This window comes from Acartia tonsa, chromosome 9, assembly GCF_053477335.1.
Source record: "Acartia tonsa isolate MP-2025a chromosome 9, ASM5347733v1, whole genome shotgun sequence".
Classification (NCBI taxonomy): Eukaryota; Metazoa; Arthropoda; class Copepoda; order Calanoida; family Acartiidae; genus Acartia; species Acartia tonsa.
The window spans coordinates 22,034,725-22,061,468 of record NC_137268.1 but is presented as its reverse complement, the minus strand read 5'-3'; the positions used below and the strand labels follow the sequence as shown (position 1 = coordinate 22,061,468).

General features: G+C 31.7%; 2 protein-coding genes across 2 annotated transcripts; one reads left to right on the top strand and one right to left on the bottom strand.

Moving 5' to 3' along the window:
* Positions 1-360: 360 nt before the first annotated feature.
* LOC145328503 (uncharacterized) lies at positions 361-12,574 on the top strand. The gene is made up of 10 exons (XM_080172214.1): positions 361-493; positions 1,265-1,310; positions 1,706-1,791; positions 2,085-2,152; positions 4,840-4,926; positions 9,376-9,477; positions 10,186-10,229; positions 10,550-10,651; positions 11,093-11,150; positions 12,353-12,574. The coding sequence occupies exons 3-10, from the start codon at positions 1,754-1,756 to the stop codon at positions 12,466-12,468; spliced, it is 615 nt and encodes a 204-aa protein (XP_080028340.1). The 5' UTR covers positions 361-493; positions 1,265-1,310; positions 1,706-1,753; the 3' UTR covers positions 12,469-12,574.
* A 200-nt stretch (positions 12,575-12,774) lies between these two features.
* LOC145328502 (uncharacterized) lies at positions 12,775-26,014 on the bottom strand. The gene is made up of 16 exons (XM_080172213.1): positions 25,947-26,014; positions 23,632-23,731; positions 23,138-23,190; positions 22,648-22,789; positions 21,954-22,046; positions 20,709-20,777; positions 19,881-19,948; positions 18,912-18,952; positions 17,599-17,663; positions 17,353-17,393; positions 17,003-17,126; positions 16,363-16,455; positions 15,987-16,046; positions 15,521-15,588; positions 14,610-14,804; positions 12,775-13,743 (listed from the first exon to the last, which is right to left on the bottom strand). The coding sequence occupies exons 2-15, from the start codon at positions 23,722-23,724 to the stop codon at positions 14,693-14,695; spliced, it is 1,122 nt and encodes a 373-aa protein (XP_080028339.1). The 5' UTR covers positions 23,725-23,731; positions 25,947-26,014; the 3' UTR covers positions 12,775-13,743; positions 14,610-14,692.
* Positions 26,015-26,744: the final 730 nt, after the last annotated feature.

Below are 26,744 nucleotides of genomic sequence, written 5' to 3'. Positions count from 1 at the left end.
TTTTCATTTTTATGTGAAAGCTTCAACAGACAAAAAAAAATGTTTGGGGTCCTGCTTTTTCTGATAATAGGCTCATCTTTATTTATGTCTGGAATTGTTTTATTAATTAGGAATTAATCCCACGAATTTAATTTTCTTTGTCGTAGATATTTTACAATTAAATACATGAAAAGTATTTTTTTCAGTATCGCTTAGAAACTATTTTAATTCAACCAAAAATAATGAGATCTGGAGCAATGGTTATTATATCTAAATATTGAATACCTATCTGTAAATACTTTTGTCTAGGACAACTAAATCTAAAGATGTTCTCTATGACATATCTTAGCTTTGAAATAACATGTCTAAAATGCCAATATATCTTTAATAGATTTAAAATGCTTATAGCACAAAAAGGTGCTGTCATATTGTTGGCTATTTAGGCAAGTGTGACACTTAGTGCTGGCCATGAACAACAGCAAATATACAAGAACTTGGTGGGCAAACTTCACAGGTAAAAGTTTCAAATATTGCTTCGGAAACGAACAATATCCGCTAAATTAGAACCGGTTCTCAGAAAAATCATGCATAGCATCGTATTACTGACAATTTGACAATTTTTCGCGAAAATTAAAATAAAATCATAATTTTTTTTTAAGCCCGGGCCTTCGGTCCCTTGGGGCTAAATAATAGTTTAAGTTTAAGGAAGCTGTTTATGATACAATGCGATAAATAACTATAAATTACTTTGTCATGTTTCATATAAATATTCCACGCCCCATCCCCTATGTTATATAAATTGAAAATAAGGCAGGGTATTTTTTTCTATACATACTTCCGATGTACTCTCCCCCTCCCTTCTTTAAAATCTATTTATTAAAAGGTAGTCCGTGTTCGAAAAGGAACTTTGAGTGAAATTGCTAAAAATATAAAATTTTTGATTATGTAGAATATAATAATTATTTCTCGCATCGTATTATAAACAGCTTTCCGCGGATATAGAATGTACAATTATAACATTAAAACCAGTTTTTTTTATTCCCGAGGTGCCGAAGGCCTTGGGGGCTAAAAAACTGGTTTTAATCTTATGATTGTACATTTTTATATTCGTAGAAAGCTGGATATAATACGATGCTAGACATAGTTTTTTCGTATGGATGAGAACCGGTTCCTATCCACCGGATTCGAATGAATACGAGAAAATTTATATTAAGATTTAAACTGAATTTAATTGCGGCATTCTAATATTTCTAAACAACTTATTCTTTGCATATATTTTTTGTAGGTTTAACCTTCTGGAGAAATGTTTTGGAGAACAACTTGTCGGACAGGAAAATATTTATTTCAGCTTTTAATTGTTAAGAGTTGTTCCACATATATGTTTGTTATAGTATAGGTTTTGTGGTTATTTGTATCATTTACATAAAGATTGCTGGTTTCCCTCAAAGTGACTAATCAAGCACAAAACTGAAATAAATTGAAAATAAGGAGAGTGAGGGTTTGTGAGTTTAGTTATTTTTTTTCATTAGATCAGGTTAGGTTATATTGGGTGCTGGGTAGCCTCGCAGGGTTAGGACATTGCAAGTAGAGGCCCCGAAGGATCTAGACATAAAGAACAAAAAGTACACCTCGCCCTTATTTTCTGTACTAGATAGACAAAACAGCTAAAGATTTCTTTCCAATTTCAATAAGATTAAAAATCGACTAAATAAATGATTTGAATCAGCTGTATGTGAGCATTGGAAATGCTTATGAAAATTGCAACCTGTATGATATGCCGAATCCCATGACAAAATTAATGGAAGGAAAAAGGTAAACTTATTCCAGTACGGCTTCGAAACCGATTAATATGCACAGAATTTGTACCGGTTCTCAGCCTTACTGAAAAATCATGTATAACATCGTATTATCAACAATTTTCAATGGATATTGAAACAAAAATCATGAAATCAATACCAATTTTGTTAGCCCGGGCCTTTATGCGAAAAATAATATATAATATTTTATATACATATATGATTTAACATAGAATAAATAATAGAAATAATACTTAAGATATCAGCCATTTAAAACAAAACATAATTAAACTTTACATATCATTTTAGAAGGAGAAAGAGACAATCAAATGAGCCAGTTTTTCCACTAGGTGAAGAAAAAATCAATGAAATAAAAGGTAGGTATTTAGTTTATAATCAGAATACCTATTAATACAATTTTTTTGGGGAGGGGATAACAATATCGCATATTGTCATTAAACATCTAGTAAACATTGATGACAACATCACTAAAAAGAAAGCTAAAATTCCAAAATAACTCAAACGCATAATACGACATACTTACAATTTAAGAATTAACTATAGAGATTATTCGCTTATAACATTATGTTCATAATTAAATTACAGGGAGTAAGGGAGGGGACAATGGATCGAATATTCAATTTTTAGGAATCTCAGACTTTGGGGACTGGCTTAAAGGGAACATGCAAGAATTTAGCAGTTTCTAACCAATCTTGGGGACCAATTATGAATGACGTCACGCAAAATCATGCATAATCTCGCGGCAAACTAGCGCGTCAACAAAAAGATAAACAATAACAAGCAGACGAAAACAATAACAAGCAGACAGAATATTTTGATTTTGAAAATTATTTTGTAAATTGAATCATTACATTTTTATATCTAATTCTTGTTTAATGTTAATTCATTCCGATTACTGCGTTGTAGAAAGAAATTATATTAAGATTATTAAAAGCGAAGCTTTTCTATAATTAGGGTCGGTCCGTCCGTACGTCCGTTCGTACGTCCGTACGTCCGTAACGGATAGCTTTTTTAGTTAATTTAGGCATGTTAGAATTGTCCTATCAATTTTAATTTTTTTATATGGTGATTCCTCTAATAGTTAGGTACGATTTAGAAAGCGTAGCAACTCTATAATCATCACCAAAATGTCTGTACGTCCATTTTAAACATGTTGATTTTTTTACTTTTTTAACAGCAAATTTTTATGTGATCTAATCATCGGATTGTTCTGATTTTTGGTATACTGATTCCTGGGACAACAAAGTATAATGTATAATGCGAAGCAACTCTATAATCAAGTCCTAAAAATGTAAGTATGTCCATAAAAATTATCCTGTATCAAGCAGTTTTTCAACAAATTTACTTACAATTTTGCTTTGACTCTTATAAATTTATATTATGATAATTAAGTTCTAACACTATACAAGCGTTAATGTCCGTTTGTCCTACCATTTCAGTGCTTCGCTTTTATGGATGTTGTCAACCTTGTTAGTTATTATGAGCAAAGCCTTCCCATAATTAGGTCCCGCACATTTGTACGTCCGTAACGGTTAGCTCTTTTCGTTACTTTAGACATGTTAGATGTTTCTTATTGATTTAATGTAAAGGCAAAAGTTTTTTGTCTTTAGCTTAATTTTCTGTAATTAATGATCCGATTAATTTCAAAATTTTAGGGAAAATTCACGAAGTCCTGAGTTGTTCAAGGTTTGTTTATAATTAAAATCTCAAGATGGTTTTTTTTTATTTTTCTGTCCTGGATGCTAGGAGCGCAGCTACCAGTTATCCTAAGATATGTTACTTAAACCTTAAGATCTTTAAAATTAAGATGTACTTATGTTCTCAACTTTTTTATTTATGTAGTATGAAATTTTGACGCAAGGTATCTCATTTTTATTTCGTTAAATGAAATAACTTGAGTTAAAAGTTCTGCAGGAAGGTAATTGTTTTAGTAAGTTTTGTAATATAATTATTTAAAGGCTTTTTCATGTCTAAGCTTTTTAATAAATACAATAAAAAAATTGGATAAAAGATGTTGTAAAAGTAAAATGGTATGTTTCCTTAATTTTCCGAAGTTTAATTAATAACAATTATGGAAATGAATTGTAAACCAGGGTTTTGATCTCTAGAATCAAAGGCTTGTAGTAAAGCATCAGTTTAAGGATGGTGCATTTCGAATTAAAAACAATTCAAAAAGTCAAAAATTTCCACTAAAGGTTGCTATATTGCAAATACTTGTTTTATCTGGAAATATCTGGGTTTTCAACCTTAAAGGGTCACAACTATAAAATTGAATTAACTGCCCATTGTCCCCTCCCTTACTCCCTGATTAAATTAACTATCAGAGATGACCATTACGGAGGAACCATAATTATAGAATGACAATAGAGTTTATAAAATAAAACGGATCATGGAAAGAAAACGAAGTAGTGGGTTTCTTTGTATTTTCACAGTAACTTTTGAAAGGTTATTTAGGTGAGGTAATAGTTATTTCTTTCATCGTATTATAAACGGCTTTCCGCGGATATAGAATGTACAATTATACACACACGGGCTAAAAAACTGGTTTTTATCTTATAATTGTACATTTTTATATTCGTAGAAAGTTGGATATAATACGGTGCTAGACATAGTTTTTTCGTATTAATGAGAACCGTTCCTATACACCGGATTCGAATGAATACGAGAAATGTTAATAATTGCCCCGCGGCTTTAGGAAATTGGCCCCATAGTTTTAGAGCCCCTGTCATTGCTATAAATAGGAGAAAAGCTACTGTGATAATATGATGAAACCCGCTACTTAATTTTCTTATGATCCTTTAAAACTAATCTATACGATACAACGAAGATATTTTGAGAAGCTAAGGATTATAGAACACACTTTAGTTTGATTTTTGAAGATTTTTACAGTGCCTTTAAAAAATGACGTCATACAATACAAATCACCAATAATATTCCAATACACAGACTAAATTCCCAATGGCAAGGCCAGCGTACATTTTCATTGACCAATGATAGACCAGTATGACGTCATTTTCTTTATGCTTATTAATTTTTATCTCAGAACACATGGTAGAGGATGAAGTTGAAATGATGGAGAACCTGAGTAATCTTACATGTGTTCTTGGTCTCATGGAATGGATAAAAGAAGGTAATATATATCTGAGTAATCTCACATGTGTTCTTGGTCTCATGGAATGGATAAAAGAAGGTAATATATATCTGAGTAATCTCACATGTGTTCTTGGTCTCAAGGAATGGATAAAGGAAGGTAATGTATATCTGAGTAATCTTACATGTGTTCTTGGTCTCATGGAATGGATAAACGAAGGTAATGTATATCTGAATAATCTCACATGTGTACTTGGTCTCAAGAAATAGATAAAAGAAGGTAATGTATATCTGAGTAATCTCACATGTGTTCTTGGTCTCATGGAATGGATAAAAGAAGGTAATATATATCTGAGTAATCTTACATGTGTTCTTGGTCTCATGGAATGGATAAAGGCAGGTAATGTTTATCTGAGTAATCTCACATGTATTCTTGGTCTCATGGAATGGATAAACGAAGGTAATATAAACCTGAGTAATCTCACATGTGTACTTGGTCTCATGGAATGGATAAAGGAAGGTAATGTATATCTGAGTAATCTTACATGTGTTCTTTGTCTCATGGAATGGATAAACGAAGGTAATGTATATCTGAGTAATCTCACATGTGTACTTGATTGGTTGGTTGGTTAGCCACTGCGGGATGGAGCCGTTCCATTATTAGTAGTTTTAAAATCAGTTAGGAATTCAGGTAATTCCGTCGTCAGGTAAATTTAAAAATTCTGAGGCCAGAATAGGCTGCGTCCATAAATCCAGGGGTGTAAGCTCTGTGGGCTTGGCTGTGCAGTTAAATAAATGTTGAACATCATGAGGGCTTTCATTACAGTCAGGACATGTGTCGGGAATGTTTTCATCACATCTGTGTTTGAATGAGTTCAGGTGTTTACAGAAACCTGATCTGAGCTGAGCAAGAGTAGATCTTGTTTTTCTGTTCAGTTCGGTTTCTGATTGGTCGATTTCTGGTGGTCTTGTCTGCAGAACTCTGTTCACTTTAAGATTGTTTATACTGTCTCTGACTGATATGGTGTGAATAGATTTGATCCCTCTCTTAAGCACCTGTTTAGTGTTGACAGGTAGCAGGTTGGTCACTTCTTGGTTGTGTTGATACAGCGTTGGTTTAAGGTTTCTAGGTGGTCTAATAGCATCAATGTGTTTGTTACCAGGATGGTTAGGGGCGTGGCATCCAAGAAGAAATTGTTTTGTGACCATCTGACAATGGTCTTTAACAGGTAGGACTTTTGTTTCTTGGTGTAAATGGTCCATACTTGTGATTCTGTGACAACCTGTGGCGATTTTCAGGGCTTTATTTTGGACTACCTGTAGATTTTTCCAGTGATTATCTGCTAGAATTGGGGACCAGATGGGGTTTCCATATTCTAGAACACTGCGACCTATTGATTTGTATGACATGACCAGCGTTTCTTTGTCCGCACCCCAGTCCGTGCCAGCCAAGCAGGATAAGATGTTAACTTTTTTCTTGACTTGTTTGATGGTGTTTTTGGCATGGGCGGCAAAGGTGTACATGGTGTCGAAAATCACCCCAAGAAGCTTGGGCGTCTTTTCAAGTGGGACTTGGCGGCCTTTGATCTTTACTTCAGGGTGGTAGTTAAATTGATGGTTATCAGAGGTAAAGAGGGTCACAGTGGATTTTTCTGGATAAACAACTAGCTCACGTTCTTCTAAAAATTCTATAACATGGTTTACATAATTATTGATGTTGTCAGTCATACTTTTCAGATCCTTGCCTGTGGTGTAGATGGATATATCATCAGCATATTGTACTAAAAATATACCTTTAGGTGGACTGGGCAGGTTCGTCAGGTAGAAATTAAACAGGATTGGAGAGGTGACTGCTCCTTGAGGTACTCCTGTGTAGATGTTTTTGGAGTTAGATAGCCTGTCTCTAAAACTTACCCTTGACTGTCTACCTCTTAGATAACAGTTGAACCAGCGTTTAACTGCATCAGGTAGGGTGGTGTTGTTCAGGTCTTTCAAGAGCTTGTTGTGGCTGACCATGTCGAAGGCCTTGGACAGGTCAATCTGTAAAAGAATTGTTCTGTCTGGAGGCCTTTTCTGGTTCATACCATTGCAGACATGTTGGTTAAAGTCATTTAGAGCTGTTATTGTGGAGTGAGATTTTCGGAAGCCATGTTGGAAGTCGGGTATAGGAAGGTGTTCATTTAAAGTTGGAAGGAGTAATCTTTCAAGGATCTTCACTGCTGGACAAAGTAAGGAAACTGGACGGTATGACTTGCTGTCTGCTGGATCTTTACCTGGTTTGAGAAGTGGTATTATAGTTGATGATTTCCAGATAGCGGGCATAACACTGTATTTGACTGAGAGATTGAAAATATCAGTCAAAAATTTAATACCATGGGGGCCAAGATGTTTAAGGTGGAGGTTTGTGATGTTATCTGGTCCCTTGGCTTTGGAAGACTTGCATTTCTTTATTGCTTCAGCTGTTTCAGCTGGGTTAAACTGCGGGGCGTCGTTAAGCTCATTTTTCCTAATATCTTTGGTGATTTTGCGTTTGTCTTTGGTAGATGAATGTCTTATCACAGATGAGTATTGTTTGTTAAAATAGTTGGAAATTTTGGAAGGGTTGGAGATGTATTTTCCCTTAAATTTTATCGCTAGATTTGGTTTATCTTTGGTTTTGTTAAGATTTTTGATAAGTTTGAACAGTTTGGTTGAACAGGATTTAGATATATCATTCATTGTGTCACGCCATTTTTTGGTTTTGTAGTCCTTTATACTTTGATAAATTTCAACATTTAACCTGGCTATGTCGGGAGAATCTGGATTGATGTTTCTTAGCTCATCCCTTCTTTTTATCATCCTGACTGTTTCTGTTGGCATTTCAGGTATTACATCTTTAATTCTTCCGCCAGGTATACACTGTTTTGATGTTTTATTGATAATCCTGCGGAAAATTTTCTCAGCTTTATATATATCAGTTGGGCTTTCTAGTTGTTGAAATCTCGCTTCTGTGGTGTTAACAAATTTATTCCAGTCAGCTTTATTGAAATTGATATATGTTCTGTTTTCACTTTTTATAGATTTGATTTTTGATGTTATTTCAATAACTATTGGTAGGTGGTCTGATCCAAGTGATTTAACAGTTGTCCATTCAATAACTGGAAGTAGAGATAAGCTGGCAAAAGATATATCTGGGGAGGTAGGTTGGCCGTTTGATGGGAGTCTTGTTGGCATATCTTCATTTAGAACTCCAAAGTTGGAGTCTGTGATGAAGTCAGAAAGATCACTACCTCTATTGTCTTCTAAGCTGGAGTGCCAAAGTGTGTCGTGAGCATTAAAGTCACCTAGGACAAGTGCGTCCCCTTCAGGAAAAAGGGATTCATAATTGGGGGTGTAATTTGGAGGACAGCTTGTAGTTGGAGGTATGTAGGCATTTACAATTGTAAGGTCACCTATTTTGATGGATTGGGATTCTGTAGTGTTGTCATCAAGTGGAATGGGGAGGGGGGTATAGGGGAGGGATTCATGTATATAGATGACAATGCCTCCACCTTTATTTCTGTCCCGGTCAATTCTGTACATGCTAAACTTTGGAATGTCTTCAATATTTGCAGAGTTAGTTAACTTGGATTCTTGCAGGCAGATAATTTTGATGTTGTTTTCATAGACAAATTTAATTAGTTCATCATGTTTGTTTCTTAGACCGTTGCAGTTCCATTGTATTATTTTGATGTTTTCTTCATGGTCTGCTGTTGGTTGTTGGTTAAGTGGTGGCGGCGGTGGCGGGGGTATGTTGCACTTTGGACAAATGTAGTTGTTGATGTTGTAATGCTTGATGTTAATAAGTTGACTGCAGTTGTTATTCTTCCGTACATGGCACCATTTATGGCAGGTGTTACAGTATACAGCTTTTACGCCTCTGTTGATATGGATGTTACATACTGCGCATGGGTATTTTGGCCCTGGATTTGATTCTATTCCGGTCCTCAGTAAAAGAATTTTGACCAGGCATGCCGGAGGGTGCTGGTCATAGGTTAGAAAAATTGTTCATAATGATGGAACGGCTCTCCTTGGTGGAGTAGGTACAGAAGACTTTGCAGCAGGTGTTGATTGCTGGTGGATGCACGGCGTACACGCTCTTCCTCGACATCCTATGTGTACTTGATCTCATGGAATGGATAAAGAATGTTAAAACATATTTATAAACGGATACAAAACAATTTATAGAAAAAAATATTGAAGAGGGAGTACCCGAGACCATAGCTAGTGTATCCGCTTTGAGTGTCATTGAGGAGGTGATAAGTTCGAACTAAGATAAGTATCTTTTTGTCTAGAATGACGTTAATTGGTCAAGATTCGAAATCAATAGCAATCAGGCACACATTTAAGCTAATTTCCGTTTTTCAAGACGACATTTTATTCCATGTTTTTCCGGCCCCAAATGCCATACGGGTTAGTATATATAGGAGCAATGGTTAATTATTACTTAAATCAAATTTCTATATTTCAGATGGAAGTATCAAGATGGAATACTTTAGCAAAGATATACTAGCAAGTTTGATGACCTACACTCCTGCAGGGGAAGATCAAGATTTTATTAATCATATTTCAGGTCTGTAACATATCAGGGATCTAAAGGGATAAGGCAATGACCAATGAATGAATGTACAATGTGTACATCCCCAATGATGATACACAAAATTGCCTCTCCTGACCCTGTACATTACAATATGTGGTTGAAATGGTTGGACACTCAATTGAATGTACTAACCAATCATAATTAAATAAAAGTCCCCAAAGTTATTAAGCCAACTAATAAAAAAACGATATTATAAAACTTTGGGGACTAGTGTAACAAACAGCCCTCCATGGTAACATATATATCAACATTTATTCATATTTCAATTCATAAGTCTATGAGAATAAAGGTACTATTCTATTCTATTTCTATAAGGCATACTTCCTATTATTTTGTCTATATATCTATGCATGCATCCACCAAGAGGCGGGAAAAAAGGGGGCTTATACACCCCCCTCCCTTGAAAAATTAAGAAGGGGGTGGATACATCACCAAGAAAAGTATTAACAAACCTCTTAGTTTCTGTTATAAAAAAAAAAACATTCAACCCCTCCTCCTTGATTTGGGTTTAAGGGAGGTCTCAAATATAGTCAAGCAAAATTTTGTCAAAACCCTGTGCACGCCACTGTTCATCAATCTAGTATTTTCATTGATCTGTATGTCTCTTAGTATTTTATATATCCATCATATATTCAACTATTTAACTATTTATTCATTTATTACTATCTATCAACCTTTTAGAAGCAGCTACAGATTGTTCTGATGAGGCTATGGCTTATCCACAGGAATTATTGATATTCTTATAATCTATAATGTATCCATTTATAATAATGTTGTAGAAAGTAGTCTTACCTATGGAAATTGAATAAAATAATAATTGATTTCAGTGGGGTTTTGACTATATCAAAGTATAAAACAGTTATTATTAGGTCAAGGGCGAACAACATTAAGGTAAAAAATCAAATTAAGGTATAAAATAAAATAAAAAGTTGTTAAAGTTCTTGAAGACTTTACCATAAAGATTAAATAATTTAATGATAATTGAATAAACATGTATGTTCAATAAAATAAGATAAAAAATATATCAACTTAATATTTGAATCAGACAATCTTGGATAAGCATCCAGAAACAAAACTATTTGGAAAACAGATGAAATTCTTTGAATGTATGTTCAAGCTCTCAGAGGAAATTTGTATTAGTTGGCAGGTACAGTCACTATATATTCATATTAATAAAAATTCAAAATGATATGTATAATGATCTTTCCCCAATATATGATGTTTTTCAAGTTTAGATATGATTACAAAAAATAGTTAAAATTATTTATTATTAGCATTTTATTGTCTTTTATCAACCCTATTTTCATGAACCTATGAAAACAAATAGGACTAAAATCATTTTAGAAATGCTAGATTGTTTTACCTAAGAGATGGCTCGTTAACACATTTTCCCCCTAGAGGGTTTGGCTTGTATGTATATCGTTGTACCTATAAGATCGTTTACTAAACTACCCTTTATTAGCAAATGTTGTTATAATTTTTTCAATTTTAATTCTATCTATATATATATTTTTTGATTTTATTACTTTATTTCCATTTTTATGCCTAAATAAATGTTTATGTTTAATATTATTTAAATTTTATTTAGATGTATCATGGTATGGCTGACATCCACGGAATTGATGTGGCTAAAAATAGTCTTGGAGGTTACATTTAATTCATTTCTAACTTTTAATGCCTAGGGGCACGTAAAATGTTTTCTTTTCAATCTAGTTTTAGATTAGCTGTCTAGCAAAAATATCCGCTAGGCAGCGTTTTTTTTTTATTATTATGGCGATATCTCTTGGGAGGGTTGAGTAACCTTCCTAGTACCTATGAAAAGCTTCACTGTAAAGGAGACCATATCCGTAAAGCAGTAAGTAAGTTAGGTACACACAGACAAACAGACAGATATAAAAGGTCAAGGGGGCTTGCATTTATAATTCCATATATCTATTCATTTAGAATATATTTACTTATGTATTTATTCACCTATTCACTTGTTTTACTTATCACCAATATATTTTTAGTAGCAAAGCTACTCTATAATTCGCTTTGGCTGTCCTACCGCCAGTCAGTCCGTTACACTATGGGGAAAACGTGATTTTCTCGGCTACTATTCAAGTAAGACAGCTGAAATTTTTATGAATTAAACAAGTTCATTTTCTGCATATTTCAACCAAGTTTCATTAAGATATGCCCAATAACTTGGGTGCTAGATTGATTCCTAGATTTTTAGGTTTTAATGAATTTCTCGATTCCTATTCAAGATTTACGTGTGAAATTTTCAGGGATTGAATATGTTCATACCCTTCATACTTCTATCAAGCTTCATTGATAATTTTATATTGGTTAGGGTGCTAGATTGACTCCTATAATTTTAAGTTTTCATGATTTACTTGCTTTCTATTCAAGATAGACGGCTGAAATTTTTAGGGATTAAATAAGTTCACATTCTAAAATTTTTTAATAGTTTTATTAAGATTTGTCTATTTATTATAGTGCTAGATAGATTCCTAGATTTTTAAGTTTTCGTGATTTAAAAACTTCAATATTATCAAGTTTAATGTGTTTTTTTTATGACAATGCTCTAGAGATATTTTTTTCCCGATATACATTCGTAATTTTCGAGCTTTGCTACTTATGGAAGTTAACATCCTTGTTTTATTATCATTTAGCTTATACCAATAACAAAATTAATTCGAAAAAAATCACGAAACCTATACGTGGTTTTCAGATGTCGTTGGTGGGCGACATATAATAAAATTGACGACCTCTCCATTTGCCCCTCAAATATTATTTAAGATTTATTTCACTTGTTAGTTATACCTTATACCTGAATATTATTAATATATTTATCTAAATTTAGGACATGGGGACAAATTTGAGATGGGTAAATCAGCCTGGATTGAAGTATTCAAACTGTCTCCCCATTCCCTACAATTTGTTGATGACTTTTTCTGGACTCCCAGAGTCAATTGTTAATTCCCGTTGCTGTCTATAGTTCCCTAGCAAAATGGGGATAGATGACACCGCTTTTGGCCTACCTATTCTGTTGATGTTATAGTACAGGGAAAGAGAAAGGGAAGGGGGAAAGAAACCCCCTCGAAAAGAGGTCTGGTATATGGTACTTCATGAGGTCAATATAATAGGTAGGCCAAATGCAGTGACATCTATCCCCCTTTTACACTATAGACAGCAACAGTTTATTTGATATTTGTTTATTTAGATTTTGATGTTTAGTGCACCTCCAGTAGGAAGTTAGGCATAGGGAAAATTACTAATCCCACCCTCCTTATTTTCAATATTTTATTTCTAAAAGTTAAATGTATAGAAAAATGTTTTGTGTAAAATTTGTAAAATCTGCAGTAAAATCTTAGTGTTGCGTTTTTTTTATTTGCAATCAATGCAGTTTACCTATTGATTTAAAAGGTTCCATTTGTGGTATGCTCAACAAACTGATATTGAAGCCCTCAAAGACGCCAACCTGACCTTCAATTAGATTTATCCTTTCTTATAAACCTAATTACCCAGCATTATTATTATTATAATATTTCTTAAATTATGACATAACAGACCCTAAGTTTTAAAGATTCTTAAAAGTATGGAAATATTATCTTTGGTAAATTTAACTACAACTACGACATTATATTACATGAGGTTTTTCTTGGTAAGAGGGAATTTGTAATTAATAGTAATATTTCATACCTAATGATAAGCAATTGAATACATGTTTGAAGCTGTTTCTCTTGTTTTCTGAGCCAATTAACTTCAGCCCAGAGTTTTTATTTTTATCTGTTTTAAAACTAATAGCTAATCATTAAAAGACGAAAATTGAATAAATTAAGACTAAAACCAACCCTAAAATATTTGACTGACACAAAGCATTTGATAGAAAACTAAAAAGTTAATTGTAAAATTTTATATGCACATGTAATATAAAATTTGTTTTTTTCAATAAAAAATGATAAGTTTTTTTTTATAAATATATTTAATTTTAGAAAAATATTGTAAATTTATGTAAAAAATTACATTTTGAACAATACTGTATTGAAAATAAACATTAAAACACTTTAAAATATCAGCCAGTTTAAATTTTTTGTAAAAATCTGTTAAAATTTCATTCCCCAATTTATATTATGAAAACAATATAGGTAAATATTTATGTTTGTAATCATGAATTAGGAAATTGTGAAATATATTCACCCGTGTAACTGATCTATAAAAATAAAAATATTAGTTATAAGATGCGAGTATATACACTGTTAAAAATAATTTTTTTATTTAGTATCAATTGATACTCTGGAGAGTATTGGAACCGTAAGTACGCTACAACTATATAATTAATATATAACACTATGTAATACTATATAACACAATAATTATTACTATACAGAACCCATACATTTTTTTAGTATCGATTGATACGCTCTAGAATACTGGAAAATACAGTACAGAAATGTTTATTAAAATAGTACTATTTGATAGACTCTAGTGTACTGGAAAATACGCTGTAGAAATGTTTTTTAATTTAGTACTATTTCATACGCTTGGTCGTTTTAGACAAAGATGAAATGTTACTATTTATGCTCAGATTTATAGTTTTGATTTTTGTAATTATGACTGACCATAGTTTTTATTTTTAAGGATCATGTTTAGTCCTAAACATCTTTAAAGTCATTTTTTTTACTAAATTTACATTTAAATTAATGTTTTATTGCTCTGCTTGGTATGTTTGTTGATATAACAAAATGTATATGTACATATAATAATCATATATTATAAACTGATCTTTCATCCAAAGTAAAACAGTTTCCTACTCTACAGAGTATCAAAAATTATGATAGAGAATATCAAAAATTGCAAAGGAGAGTATTAAAAACTTACTTCTACCGTATTGAATATTATTCCAAAGAGCGTATTGGATTATACTATACAGACAAATACATTATTTAGTACTACATGTTACTCCATAGAACACTAAGTATTGCTCATTACAGTATTGGAATCTTCCTTGTATTGTAATAAGGTTTTTTTCCTATAACGTACAGATTGATACTATACATTAATGTGAAGAATATATAGTATTATCTGTGGCTAAAAAAAAAATTATTTTTAACAGTGTAGTATATAATGTTTTGATTTATAACAATAGATTTATATAAATCTTACATAATGATTTCAAGTTTTTGTTGATCTTTTCAAGGACTCATTGGACATTCTTCAGGTACATCTTGTTGTAAGTTTTATTTTCCACTTCTTGATTGGGTTCATTTTTTGCTTCTGCATCCATATTTTCAGAGAGGCTCAGCAATTCTCTTCTAAATAAAAAAAGATACTTGAGTAAATTTATTTAAATGAATGGAATCTTTTGGCAGAAATTTTTTTTTTACAAAAGTGTAATTTCATTCTAAACTTTTGTTTCCAAATATTACTTTAACTTTATTTTTGAGTGTTTATTACTAGTTATTAAACATATTTTTTATTAATTCTTGCAGAGTGTCCTATTCTTGCATTACTCATATTGCTATCAAAGTCATAAAATTTTTATATAAAATTTCTCAGGAGTGCAGCTATTAAATGGCTTTATTTATCTGTGACTGAAGGCTTCAAATATGGGGTATTGGGTCTACTTGTGGCAGTCTTTCAGCAGTTAAAGCATGTATTTCTTGCAGGCTTCCTTTAAGTGTTCTAGTATGCAGAGATTGAACTGGCCCTAGTTGATGAATAAAAGTGTTCCCATATGAACCCTTTTGTTGAAACAATCGTAAACTATTGCTCATCATTAAACATTAGCCAGGTTTCATTTTCAATAGGACCATAGAAAAAATTATCAAAAGGATGTAATTTTTTCGTGTATTTTCTGTACAGTTGTGAGTAACCATTTTGTCAAGTACGTTTATCAAGTCAAACTGTTCTTAATTATGACTATTTCATTTGGTCATGATCAAGAATAGATTGGCCTAAACGTTTACACAGAACTTTAGGGAAAATACGTGAAAAAAATGATCCCATGTGTAAAAAGAAAAAAACAAACCTGTGAGAGTTGACAATCCACATCTGGTAAGAGAAAAATCCAACAACAACGGTCACTATTACGCAAGTCTAAGAAAAAGCAAGTTTTTCATATTTTATAGATTTTACACAATCTCAACAACAATTTATTAATACAGAGAAGCTTAGAGGTATTAGGCAGAGAGAGAGAGAGAGAGAGGGGACATTGGGCTGTTACACTAGTCCCCAAAGTTTTATAACAACGTTTTCTTATTTGTTGGCTTAACAATTATGGGGTCTTTAGTGAATTTTAATTGAAGGTTTATTAAGTTGAGTGTCAATCAATCAGGTAATTTGTGCAATGTGCATCATCAATTTATTGGCCATTGTCCTGTCCCTTTAGATCCCCTGAATTTTCACTGTTCAGTGTCTGTTACATAGCATCTGAATTTTTAAATATACTTGTTCCAAACATTTTTCCAATTAATAATTCCTTGTTGGAAACTTACCATAATCATTTGAGTAATCACCCATTGTGGAATATAGTCATGTTGTACAGCAATAGCAACCTAGCAATATGAAACACAATATGGGTTGAATATCAAGAAATAATTGTTGATTAAGATTATTTTTCTCATTCCTTAATCAGTTAGATAATATTTGGTATACAAATGTATAAATTAAAACAAGAAAATAAAATTCTCATGGTAAAAGCTACAATAATTAGTGCTATAAATGAAATATTAAAATTAATAAAAATGTTTAAACCAAAACATTTTTTCAAGCTTAAAGATATTTTTTCAAAATCCTGACATAGTTTTGTTCCTTTCAACCCATTTGTATTGTCTTATGTAAATTCTTGTAACATGAAAAAAAATATATTACCTGAAATGATTGATATGTCAGAAAACCAATTGAAGTTATACCAAGACAAATACCAAACATAATTGTCCAGTATAGTAGGTAACCACTTTTTCCCTAGAAGAGTAACATAAAGTTACAAGTAAGAAAATAAAGTCACATAGGTATTTCATAAGCAGGTTAATGTCTCAGTTACTTTTGAAATATGACAACTCTGATTAAATTAGGAAAAATATTTAAAACTTAAATAATTTTTTGCAGATATTCTTGAAATAACTCAGCTTTGACATAAAAATATAAATTTAAATTTATTTTAATCACCAAAGACAATATTCATAACAAGATAATAGATTTATATAAAAATTATCATCAAATTCAACAGTATGATCTTACAAATGAAATAAATTCCAAAAAGGCAAACAAATTAGTTATAAATGAATGTGATTTGTAAATATTTTAAAGCAATTGATTAGTATATAGTTAATCCATTTATAGAGCAAAGCTTTTTTATGGAAATTCGATTAATTTATGCTGACTCATTGTACAATTTTTAAAAATATGTACTCTTTAAGACCAATAACATGGCTTGATTATTTCTTCTCTATATTATTATTTGCCCAATTTACTGAGTTGTAGTCTAGATTTTCTACATTTATTGAATTACCTTTCTTGTTCCATGGATAAGAATGGCAGAGGCTGCAATTAGGACAGCAATGACAGCTAATCCAAATCCCGGAATCCAAGAAAGAGTGTTGAGTTCATACATGTAGTGTGTGTAGAAATATAAGCTAGATAAAAATCTTATATTTATACAGAATATTGTTTAGTTTGAAAATTTTTAAGATTCCTAACAAAAAAGACGTATTTAAATCTATTAATTTGAAAATACAACAAAGATTACCCCTCACCCCCCTTTTTAATTCCTTTTTTTCACAGTTTTAAAAATGATAATAATATAACAAAATAAATAAATGAAACCATGAATAATCAAACAAAAAACAGCTTTTTTTTTACCTGAAGAAAAACACAACAAGAAAAATCAAGATACTCATAACCTGAAAAAATGTTCTTTTAACACTTTTAAATCTATCTCAACCATAATATTTAAATTAGTAACCACTGCTACTTCATAATAAAACATATTTCAAAGAAAAAAAATCTTCATTATCTATCACATCTCTTATTGAAGTGAATCAAGCAAATTTGCCTTGGTCAGTACAGTGAGCTAATTTTATTTAAAACTTATTCAGATTAGCTTACCAAATGTGCTACTCCAATGATAAGAGAGGCTGTCTTGGTTATACCACTTGCTAGTTGATTCAAGTCTGAAAAAAATAAGGTTTACAACAATTAGTCTCACATGAATAGGAATTATTGGGCTTTAATATCACTATCATTAATAATCAAAGAAAACAGTGGTGCGAAATTATTTTTTCAGTGGTGCAAATGGTAACACATTATGGCCCATGGCTGAACATTATGATTACTTATGGTTTAATCTTCACCTTAATTGTAAGTTTCATTTTATTGAATCCTATTACCTAGACATTAGACAAGATGAAAATCGGGCACAGAGTCACTATAGAATCCCTATATAAAAGTAACAGGCTGTCTTTCAGTGGCAAAGGATCTTACAAACCACAGAAGCATTATGGTTCTCCTTTACAGTAAAGCTTCTTATACGTCCAAAAAAGGTTTTTAACTATTATGGTGAAGGACACCTCCACCCTAAAAGAGAAATCCCCCTTTATTTATTTTCTTTTTAATAAGGGGGGGTGGGGGCGTAATGACATCTAAACTTAAACAGTGAGCAAAATGGTCTCAATATTTAGCTAGATTCTTGAAACTTGGTACATAAGCCTAGTCCTTTAGGTAATACATCTAAATGAAAAAAAAATTTAAATTTTTTATTAGGTTAGGTTAGGTACGAAAACCCTGCGGAAATGGGGTTTTTAGGCCTTTTTTGGTCTATTTTGAGATGTAGAAACTTACCTTTAATTATTTTTTTCTATAGTTTCTTTCCTTGAATATACTGTATCTATTCACAAGGACATTATTTAAGATAATTCAGCAAGTCGGAGACCAACCCTAGCGGGCTAGGTGGGTGGCTCGCAGTGCATTTTTTCCTATTTAGTGTTGTCATATATCCAAAAATATGTTTTTTGAGTTTTGATCTTCAATTTGCTAAATCATCTTAAATAATGAATAACAAAGTGCATCTAAGAAAACAACTGAAGAAAAAATATTAAACGTAGGTTTCTATACCAAAATAGACCAAAAAAGGCCTTAAAAATTCCAATTCTGCAGGGTTTTCTCACCTAACCTAAAGATATTTTTTTCCATTTAGAAGTAGTACCTACAGGACTAGGCTTATGTACTAAGTTTCAAGAATCTAGCTCAATATTTAGATTATTTGCTCACTGTTTAAGTTTAGATATCATTACGCCCCTCCCCATTAAATTAAAAGTTGAGGGTTCAACTTTCCTCAAATGTAACAACTTTAAATTAATGTATTTTAAACTTGTAAAAATAAATTCTTGGTTTTATTTTTATCAGTTTGTAATTAGTTTTACCTTCTTCATCCTTAATTTCAGAAGAACTCAGTAACTGGCGCCTAAATAAAGAAACAGGCATAAAGACAACATTTAGTAGTGAGTATAGCTATTTATCCTTTAATATACAAATTACAGGAAAATAATCAATAAGTTAAATCTTTAGAATTTGATAATGAAAGTAGTGTTGTTACTAAATTATATAGCTTTTGGATAATCAAGTACAATGGTATAATCAAGTCCATTCCACTCAACCACACAGTAATCATATAGGAATTTAGTTAGCCAATTGTAACTAACAAGAAAAGCTCTTTTAAATGTAATGTTTTAAAAATATATGGCTGAAACAAGACTAAAATATGGCTCTCTGGATATACGTACTATCATCCTCAATAAGCTGCTTATAAATTCTCCCACCACCAATAGACCCTATCTTCTATAGTTTGAGAGCTAAAAGTTCTAGACATTTGTCAAGAAAATATGCTACCAAGAAACTTTAGAAATTATTTCAAATTGTGAGCAAAATTAGCTATTACTTTTTGACAAAAGATTATATGCTAGAATTTCATTTACTTTTAACATCTTACATGATAAAAACTATAAAACTATTAAAGGAAGCTTGCATGAAAAACAACTACTGAAAGTTTGCCACAATAAGATTTAAAACTTAAAATTTTAATCCTCCATGAAAACTAGTCTTGTTTCCTTTAAGTGATAATTGATTATTCTAAATGTACCTTTTCATTTTTAAAGCCTTTCCAAGCCTTAAAATTACAAAGGTTGAGCTGAGGTAAAATAAGCCAGATGTGGCACAGGTTTATGAACTTGGAGCTCTGATTTAAAGTAAGTATCAATTTTAATGTGGAGCTTGAATCAGCCCCCAAGAGAAAAATATTCATTTGACCTGATTAAATTATATCACTCACAAAGTCAAATATTCTATTCAATTAAGTTATTGCATCAAATACAATAAAACAGTGAAAAACTTACCTATGAGAGTTGACAATGACAATGAGGTAAGCAGAAATACCCAAAACAATAGTCGCTGATACCCATAACTAATAATAATATATGTAAAGTTAACTAATGATTTTCATAATTTTATAGATTTTGTTTTTTAAATAATCTTAACAAAAGCAAAAGGAATAAGACAATGGCCAATAAATTGATGTACATCCCCAATGATTCTGTAGATTACAATTAGTGTTTTAAATGTTTGGACATCCAACTTTTGTATCACAATTCAAAAAGGTCCCCAAAATTTTTAAGCCAAGGAATAAGATAACGTCGTTATAAAAATTTTGAGACTAGTGCAATAAACACACCAATGTCCCTTCCCTCCCTGTAACTAAACCCATGCATTAGCATAAATGACATGCTGCATGTGTTGTTGTTGGTAGATTTTGGTTGTGAATGTTTGGTGTAGGATGTCAGTAAAAGATTTGAAATCATCTTTTTTGATAGTTGCATGATGTGTATTTAAACGGTTTGATAACGAGAATAAGTTACAAAAATACCATCTAACATATATAATTTTGTATAACAATAAATAGAAATCAATTAGGCACCACCAAAATAGGTATGATACTGTGTTTGTAAAAACAGGACCACCATATAAGTTGCATATATCCAAAAAATATGAATTTTAAATCTTGATAGTTTTAAAACTACCTGGTAGAAAATTGAAAATCTTTCAAATATATGTATGTCCTATTGATGTAGTTTAAACTATTGAACAGAAAAGAATATGCAGTTTAAATGCATTTAATGCAACTACCCCTTTAAGTTAATTATCAAGGATAGTTCATTTTTACTTACCAAACTCATTGTAGTATCATATTCGGACTGATCAATCGATCCAAAATAATTATCCTTCATTTCTTTCATCTTAAAGATATAAAATTTATTTATGAATTAATATTAGCAGGGATAAGGGATGGGAAACGTAGGAAAATATTATTTCAGGCCTATTTCAAGCCTAGGCCTATTTCTAGCCTAATAAACCAGTTTTGGGATAGCGCAGTGGTTCGTATAAAATGCTAATGAAAAAGCTGTGTGTGTGTGTGTAGATAAAGTATAGAATCAAATTCAGGTAGCTAGTTTAAAGTAAAAAACATAACTTTTTATAAACCTATATATTAATGGCTTTTGTTAAAAAGAAGTTTTTTCTCTCCCAAAATTGTTTATCTTTTACTTTGGTAATTGGAACTGTCAGAAAGCTATCGTTGGGTTTCCCTCAGACAGATTTTAGTTTGTATTATTTGCATTTTTATTAATGAGTAAAAATTTTATTTGAAAATTTCGTTGCTAATTAAAATTCAAAATAAATAAATAAATATGCACTTGGGTAACATTCTATCAAGTTCTTTGGATACTATACTGGATATAATGTAATGATATATCTGTACTGTGTTGTATTGTACAAAAATTAGGGTGAAGGTGTTGTATCAACTCCGTACTAAATTTTTAAAATTCAAAATACAACATCTAATTTATAAACTACCAAATGAAAATTCGTAGCTACCTTCTTTCCAAAAAAATAATCCCGTTATTTTTGTTTTTTCTATGTTGCCCTTTTTTAATGTTTAACTCTAAGCAGATTTAATAATTAAACTAATGTGATCTAACACCATTTATATTTATTTTTTCGTAGCAGACGAAATCATTATTTTTTCCAGAATTGTCTGCTTCTAAAATTTCCGCCATCTGTGATTTGGGCTTGTTTTGTATCAACCAGCCAATTGGTGATTGGTTGATACAAAATAAGCCCAAATCACAGAACACTATTGGTTTAGAGCGGTAGCCAATATGAGCCGTCCGCCAGTAAGGTCATTAAATTAGGCAAATGGTAAAAGTTGCATGATCCCTTTCAAAACCAGGCCGAGACCTAATTTATGGCCAGGTTTCCTATCCCTTATCCCTGAATATTAGAATTTCTACAATTCTTAATGATCAGACATTCTTTTGTGTTTGACAATGTCAAACTTTTAAACAATTGTTTGAATATAATAGTAATGTCTTTTTACAAAAACATTTTAAAAATATGAATAAAAATTGAAATACCTGAATTGTAAAATAAGTTAGAACACCAAATGCAGCTGAAACTATGATCAAACCAAAAATAATCATCCAGCATAGAAGGTAACTAGGTCTACCCTAAAAGAAAAAAAACACTAAGTCACTAAATGGTCTAAAATATCAAATTGGGTTCTTAAAAACTAGCTATCATAGCTGGCAAGTTATCATAGACCCAGTGTTGAAACAGATGTCAAGCCGATTTTGATTCTTATTTATTGTACCTACTGTAGTCAGCTGGTGATTGCCAAGTTAGTATGTGAGCTAAGACTAAGGGTCATACAACAAAAAGAATTATTATTCTGTGGGTAGCACATGATCTTGTTAACAGCAAATAATTGAAGTTTATAATATCTACAGGAAGGTCTCTATAATTCAAAAAAGTTTAAGCACTTTATTACGATTTTAAGGAGCTGGTGTTGGTATGTAAGGTTACTATTTACTTTGTCCCTAGCTTCTAGGCGAGGGTGATAAAGGTTAAGAAAATAGCCTAAAACCATCCAAAGACAATTATAAAGCTTCATTGAAAAGTACAACCAAGTAAAACCAGCACTTTTTAAGATCTTTTGCTTCATACAAAATAACTTTACTACTTTATATCATAGGATATATTATTCTTTTAAATGTTTGATCAGTATAATGATTTTCCCTAATTAAGGGGATAGTATTGACTATTTATTACCTTTCTAATTCCATGGATAAGAATGGCAGAGTGTACAAGTAGAATAGCACCTCCTGCTGATACAAGTCCCCCAATCATGTAATTGCCATACCACTCAATATAAATAGTGCCTGTGTCGGGATCAAGTCTTCTATTTTCTATCCTATAAATTATTAATGATATGTTATAACGATTGATCTACGTACAGAGCGTTACAGACACATCTAGAAAACTTTTTGAGGGTTTAGACACAACCAAATTAAATGCTGTCTAACGCTAAATATCTCGAAATTGGTTTCACATTACAGAGAAGTTTTTTAATGTCGTTTTCCGTTAATTTTCCTTAAATTTATAAAATACCCAACCTTATTTTCAATTTATTTAAAAAATAAAGGGGGAGGGATAGTAGGTTTTTTTTTCATTAAGCCTTGACACTTTTGATATACTTGATTGGTAAAATTAGTATCATTTTAACAAATATTGTAATTTAAATTTTGAAAATCAGTTTTACCTAGTCCAGCCAATTACAACAAAGCCAGCAACAAGGGTTAGGAAACTGATAATCTAAAAAAAGAATTGTTAGCTTATTCTTCGATACAAAAATAATAGGATGTGAGTAGGGAAAGATCTTACTAACAGTTGAACCCATATAAATCTCCTTTACATTGAACAATCCTATCGCACTAGAAAAACTAACATTCCAAATATAAAAAAAATTACTTTCTCTTTAAAAAATAAAATTTAAAGAGAAGGGTTGACTACATACCCCCCCCCCCCCTTCCTTCAAATGCCCCTAGGAACATCTAAGGGTGTAGCTGCCAACAAAAAAGGAAAATGTGTTTGTAATGGAAGTATAAAACCCAAACTAAAAACATAGAAAGGGTGATAGGGTAAAAGAAATGAAAGTCAGCAATTTTGTTGTTAGGTTTGATTGATTTGTTTCATACAGGCACATTACAGAAAAAATAAATAATTTTATAATAAAATGAATTTAAATTTGCTCACCATTTGCACTGCTGCAATGATAAGGCAGGCAGTCTTGGGTGAGGTACAACATGTTGTTTGACATCCAACACAATTTTTAGGTGAATTTCCCATCTTGGATCTGAAAATTATAGAAAGGTTATCTCTGTGAAAGCCAAACTGCAAATCATACAAAACTCCAGATAAATACGAAGCTCTGAAAAGGTAGAACAAACGAACATTAACACTTGTAGAATGTCAGAACTGAATAATCCGAGTATAAAAGTCGAATCAAGATTGGGCGGGGTAGTGGCCTTTAGGCGCGATTCGTCGTGTTTTTAAAATGGCTTTTGATAGGTTATTTTAGGTTAGGTTAGGTTATATCGGGTTAGGTGATTGCCCCACAGGGTTAGAGCCCCCCGCAGGGGCTAGAAACACGAGAAAAGCTACTTTAAAAAAAACGAAGAATCGCCACGAAAGGGACTATACCCGAAAATATTGCCGGATATCCGGTCGGATAGTTTTAATATCCGGTATCCAGCCGGATATTGAAAATGTCCGGATATCCTGCCGGATATAATGCCAATGCCTAATGATTATAGAGATGCCTTGCTTATAATATTGTACATTGATGTCTTAGGAATAAGTATTCCAAAAAATTTATTGTTAAAAAAGTTTTAAAAAATCAGAACATAGTAAAAGTGTCTGACTAATTCTGACGTAACAAAACGAATTAGCCAATGAGAGGCCACGTTACGTCATAATCAGTCAGACACTTTTACTGTGTTCAAAAATCAACATGTTTAAAATGGAGGTACGGACATTCTAGTAACAATTAAAAAGTTGCTACGTTTTCTAAATCGTATCTAACTACTACAGGAATCACCATGCAATGTTTGGAACCAAAAGGACAATTCTAACCTGTCTACATTAACAAAAATAGCTAACTGTCCGTGACGTACGTACGGACTGACGGACTGACCGACCCTATTTATAGCAAAACGTCGCTCATATATTAAAAATTTAAAAATATGGTGTTTGAAAAATCTTGATGATATACTATTTATTGTAAAAGTGTCTTTTTTGGTTTTATTGTAGGAAAGCCTATGAAACTAGATATTTTTTTTTGCAAATCACCTTTTTTATATTCCCTCGAAATCCCAATTTTGAAAGCGAAGCATTTCCATAATCGTAGTAGGTCCGTCCGTACGGCCAGAACGATTAGGTCTTTTCATTCATTTTTTACACGTTAGAATTGTTCAATCGATTTCAAACATTTTAACACTTAAGACATGTTGATTTTAACCTTTTTACAATAAATTTCATCTGATTTTTTTAATACTGATTCCTATTAAAACAAGGTACAATGTTATAAGTGTAGCATCTCTATAATCATTCTAAAATGTAAGTATGTCCTTCAACAATATTCTCTATTTAAGCATTTTTGAAACAAATTTACGTAAATTTGTTTTATGCTTATCAATTTGTATTCTGCTTATTCTGTTCTCATTCTGACACTCTACAAATGTTAATGTTCGTTTGTACCAACGTTTCAGGACTTCGCTTTTACGGATGTTGTCATCCTTAGTATTTTCTGTAAATCACTCTAATTATGTACATATGTATAAAAGACAGATGTCTTATTTTTAGTAGAGATTTAAAGTAAACTATAAAAAAAATTTCCAGTACAGCTTTGAAACCGATCAATATCCGGTGGATTGAAACAGGTTCTCGAGTCAGCCAGACTGAAAAATTATGTATAGCATCAAATTATATCCAGTACAAATGTACATTCATAAGATTAAAACAATTTATTAGCCCGTGCCTTTGGCATCTCGGGGCTAACAAAACTGTTTACAATATGATGCGATAAATAACTGTAACTATACTGCACTGTAATTAGCGCAGCTGGGTTGATCTGTCTGTCAATCCCTGCTCACCCCTCTCCCTTTGTGTCATACTTTTTTTCTGTGAATTACACTTTTTTATATTTTCGCGCGCGCGCGCATTTAAGTAAAGGCCATACAGCAAGGATGAAAACAAAAGCAGCTTATAGTGCCTATACTTAAATGACGTCATATAATACAATTGATAAATGTCCTGTGAATTACAGAGAGGTATATTTTTTTATATATAATTTTGCAATCCTCAAGCCTAAGTACTTTTTTTTTTAAAAACTAAATCCCCCCCTCCCCTTCTTTCCACCAACAAAATATCCAAACTTTAAGACTAACTATTAATTCTAAAGATAATTTTAAATTTTCACAGTTGATTTAATAGAATTTGTTGATTTTAAAAGAACAAATTTCAATTTGAATTAAAGCATATCACAAGGTGAACCATGTAAAAATACTAACTTTTATAAAAATGCTAACTGTCTGGTGTGCTGGATAGTATTGAACTGGGTTGGTTGTGCCACTGGTGGTATAAAATAGCAAGTGTGGAATTTCCAAATTGAGAGCGCGCGCGTATAAAAGTTAAGGCCATACAGCAAGGATGAAAACAGAAGCAGCTTATAGTGCCTATGAAAAATGACGTCATATACTACAAATGACAAATGATAGGCCAGTATACATTGTATTCGAACAATACTAAAATGTATATTAGTCTATCATTGGTCATTTGTATTGTATGACGTCATTTTTATAGGCACTATGAACTGCTTCGCATATAAGTTGAAGCTCTACAACAAGGATGAAAACAGTTTTTTTTAACATGCCTAAATTAAGCTATCTGTCTCAAACGGACGTACGGACGTACTTTCGGACCGACCCTAATTATAGAAAAGATTCGCTTAAAAAAAAAATATTTTTATAAAATATTGTAAATTACAAAGTAAACTCATCCTCACGCTTAAAACGTATTTTTTCAAAGGAGGGTTTAATACAGACTTTATAGTTACGTGAATAAAATCCTATTATATAAGCAGTAGCGCTTTTTTCCCAATAATATCTCGCTATCAAATGAATATTTATTTTAAGGAAAAAAAGAGAAAAAATTAAATAAAAAAGATTGTTCTGATGATTAAAATTAGTTTATTTCTTGTTGTTGAAATTATAACATTCATATTTCCATAATTTATCATAAGTAGCGGCTGCGTCCCTAGTTTCTAGGGAAATTCAAAGGGATATGAAAGGGCAGAAACATAGCTTAAA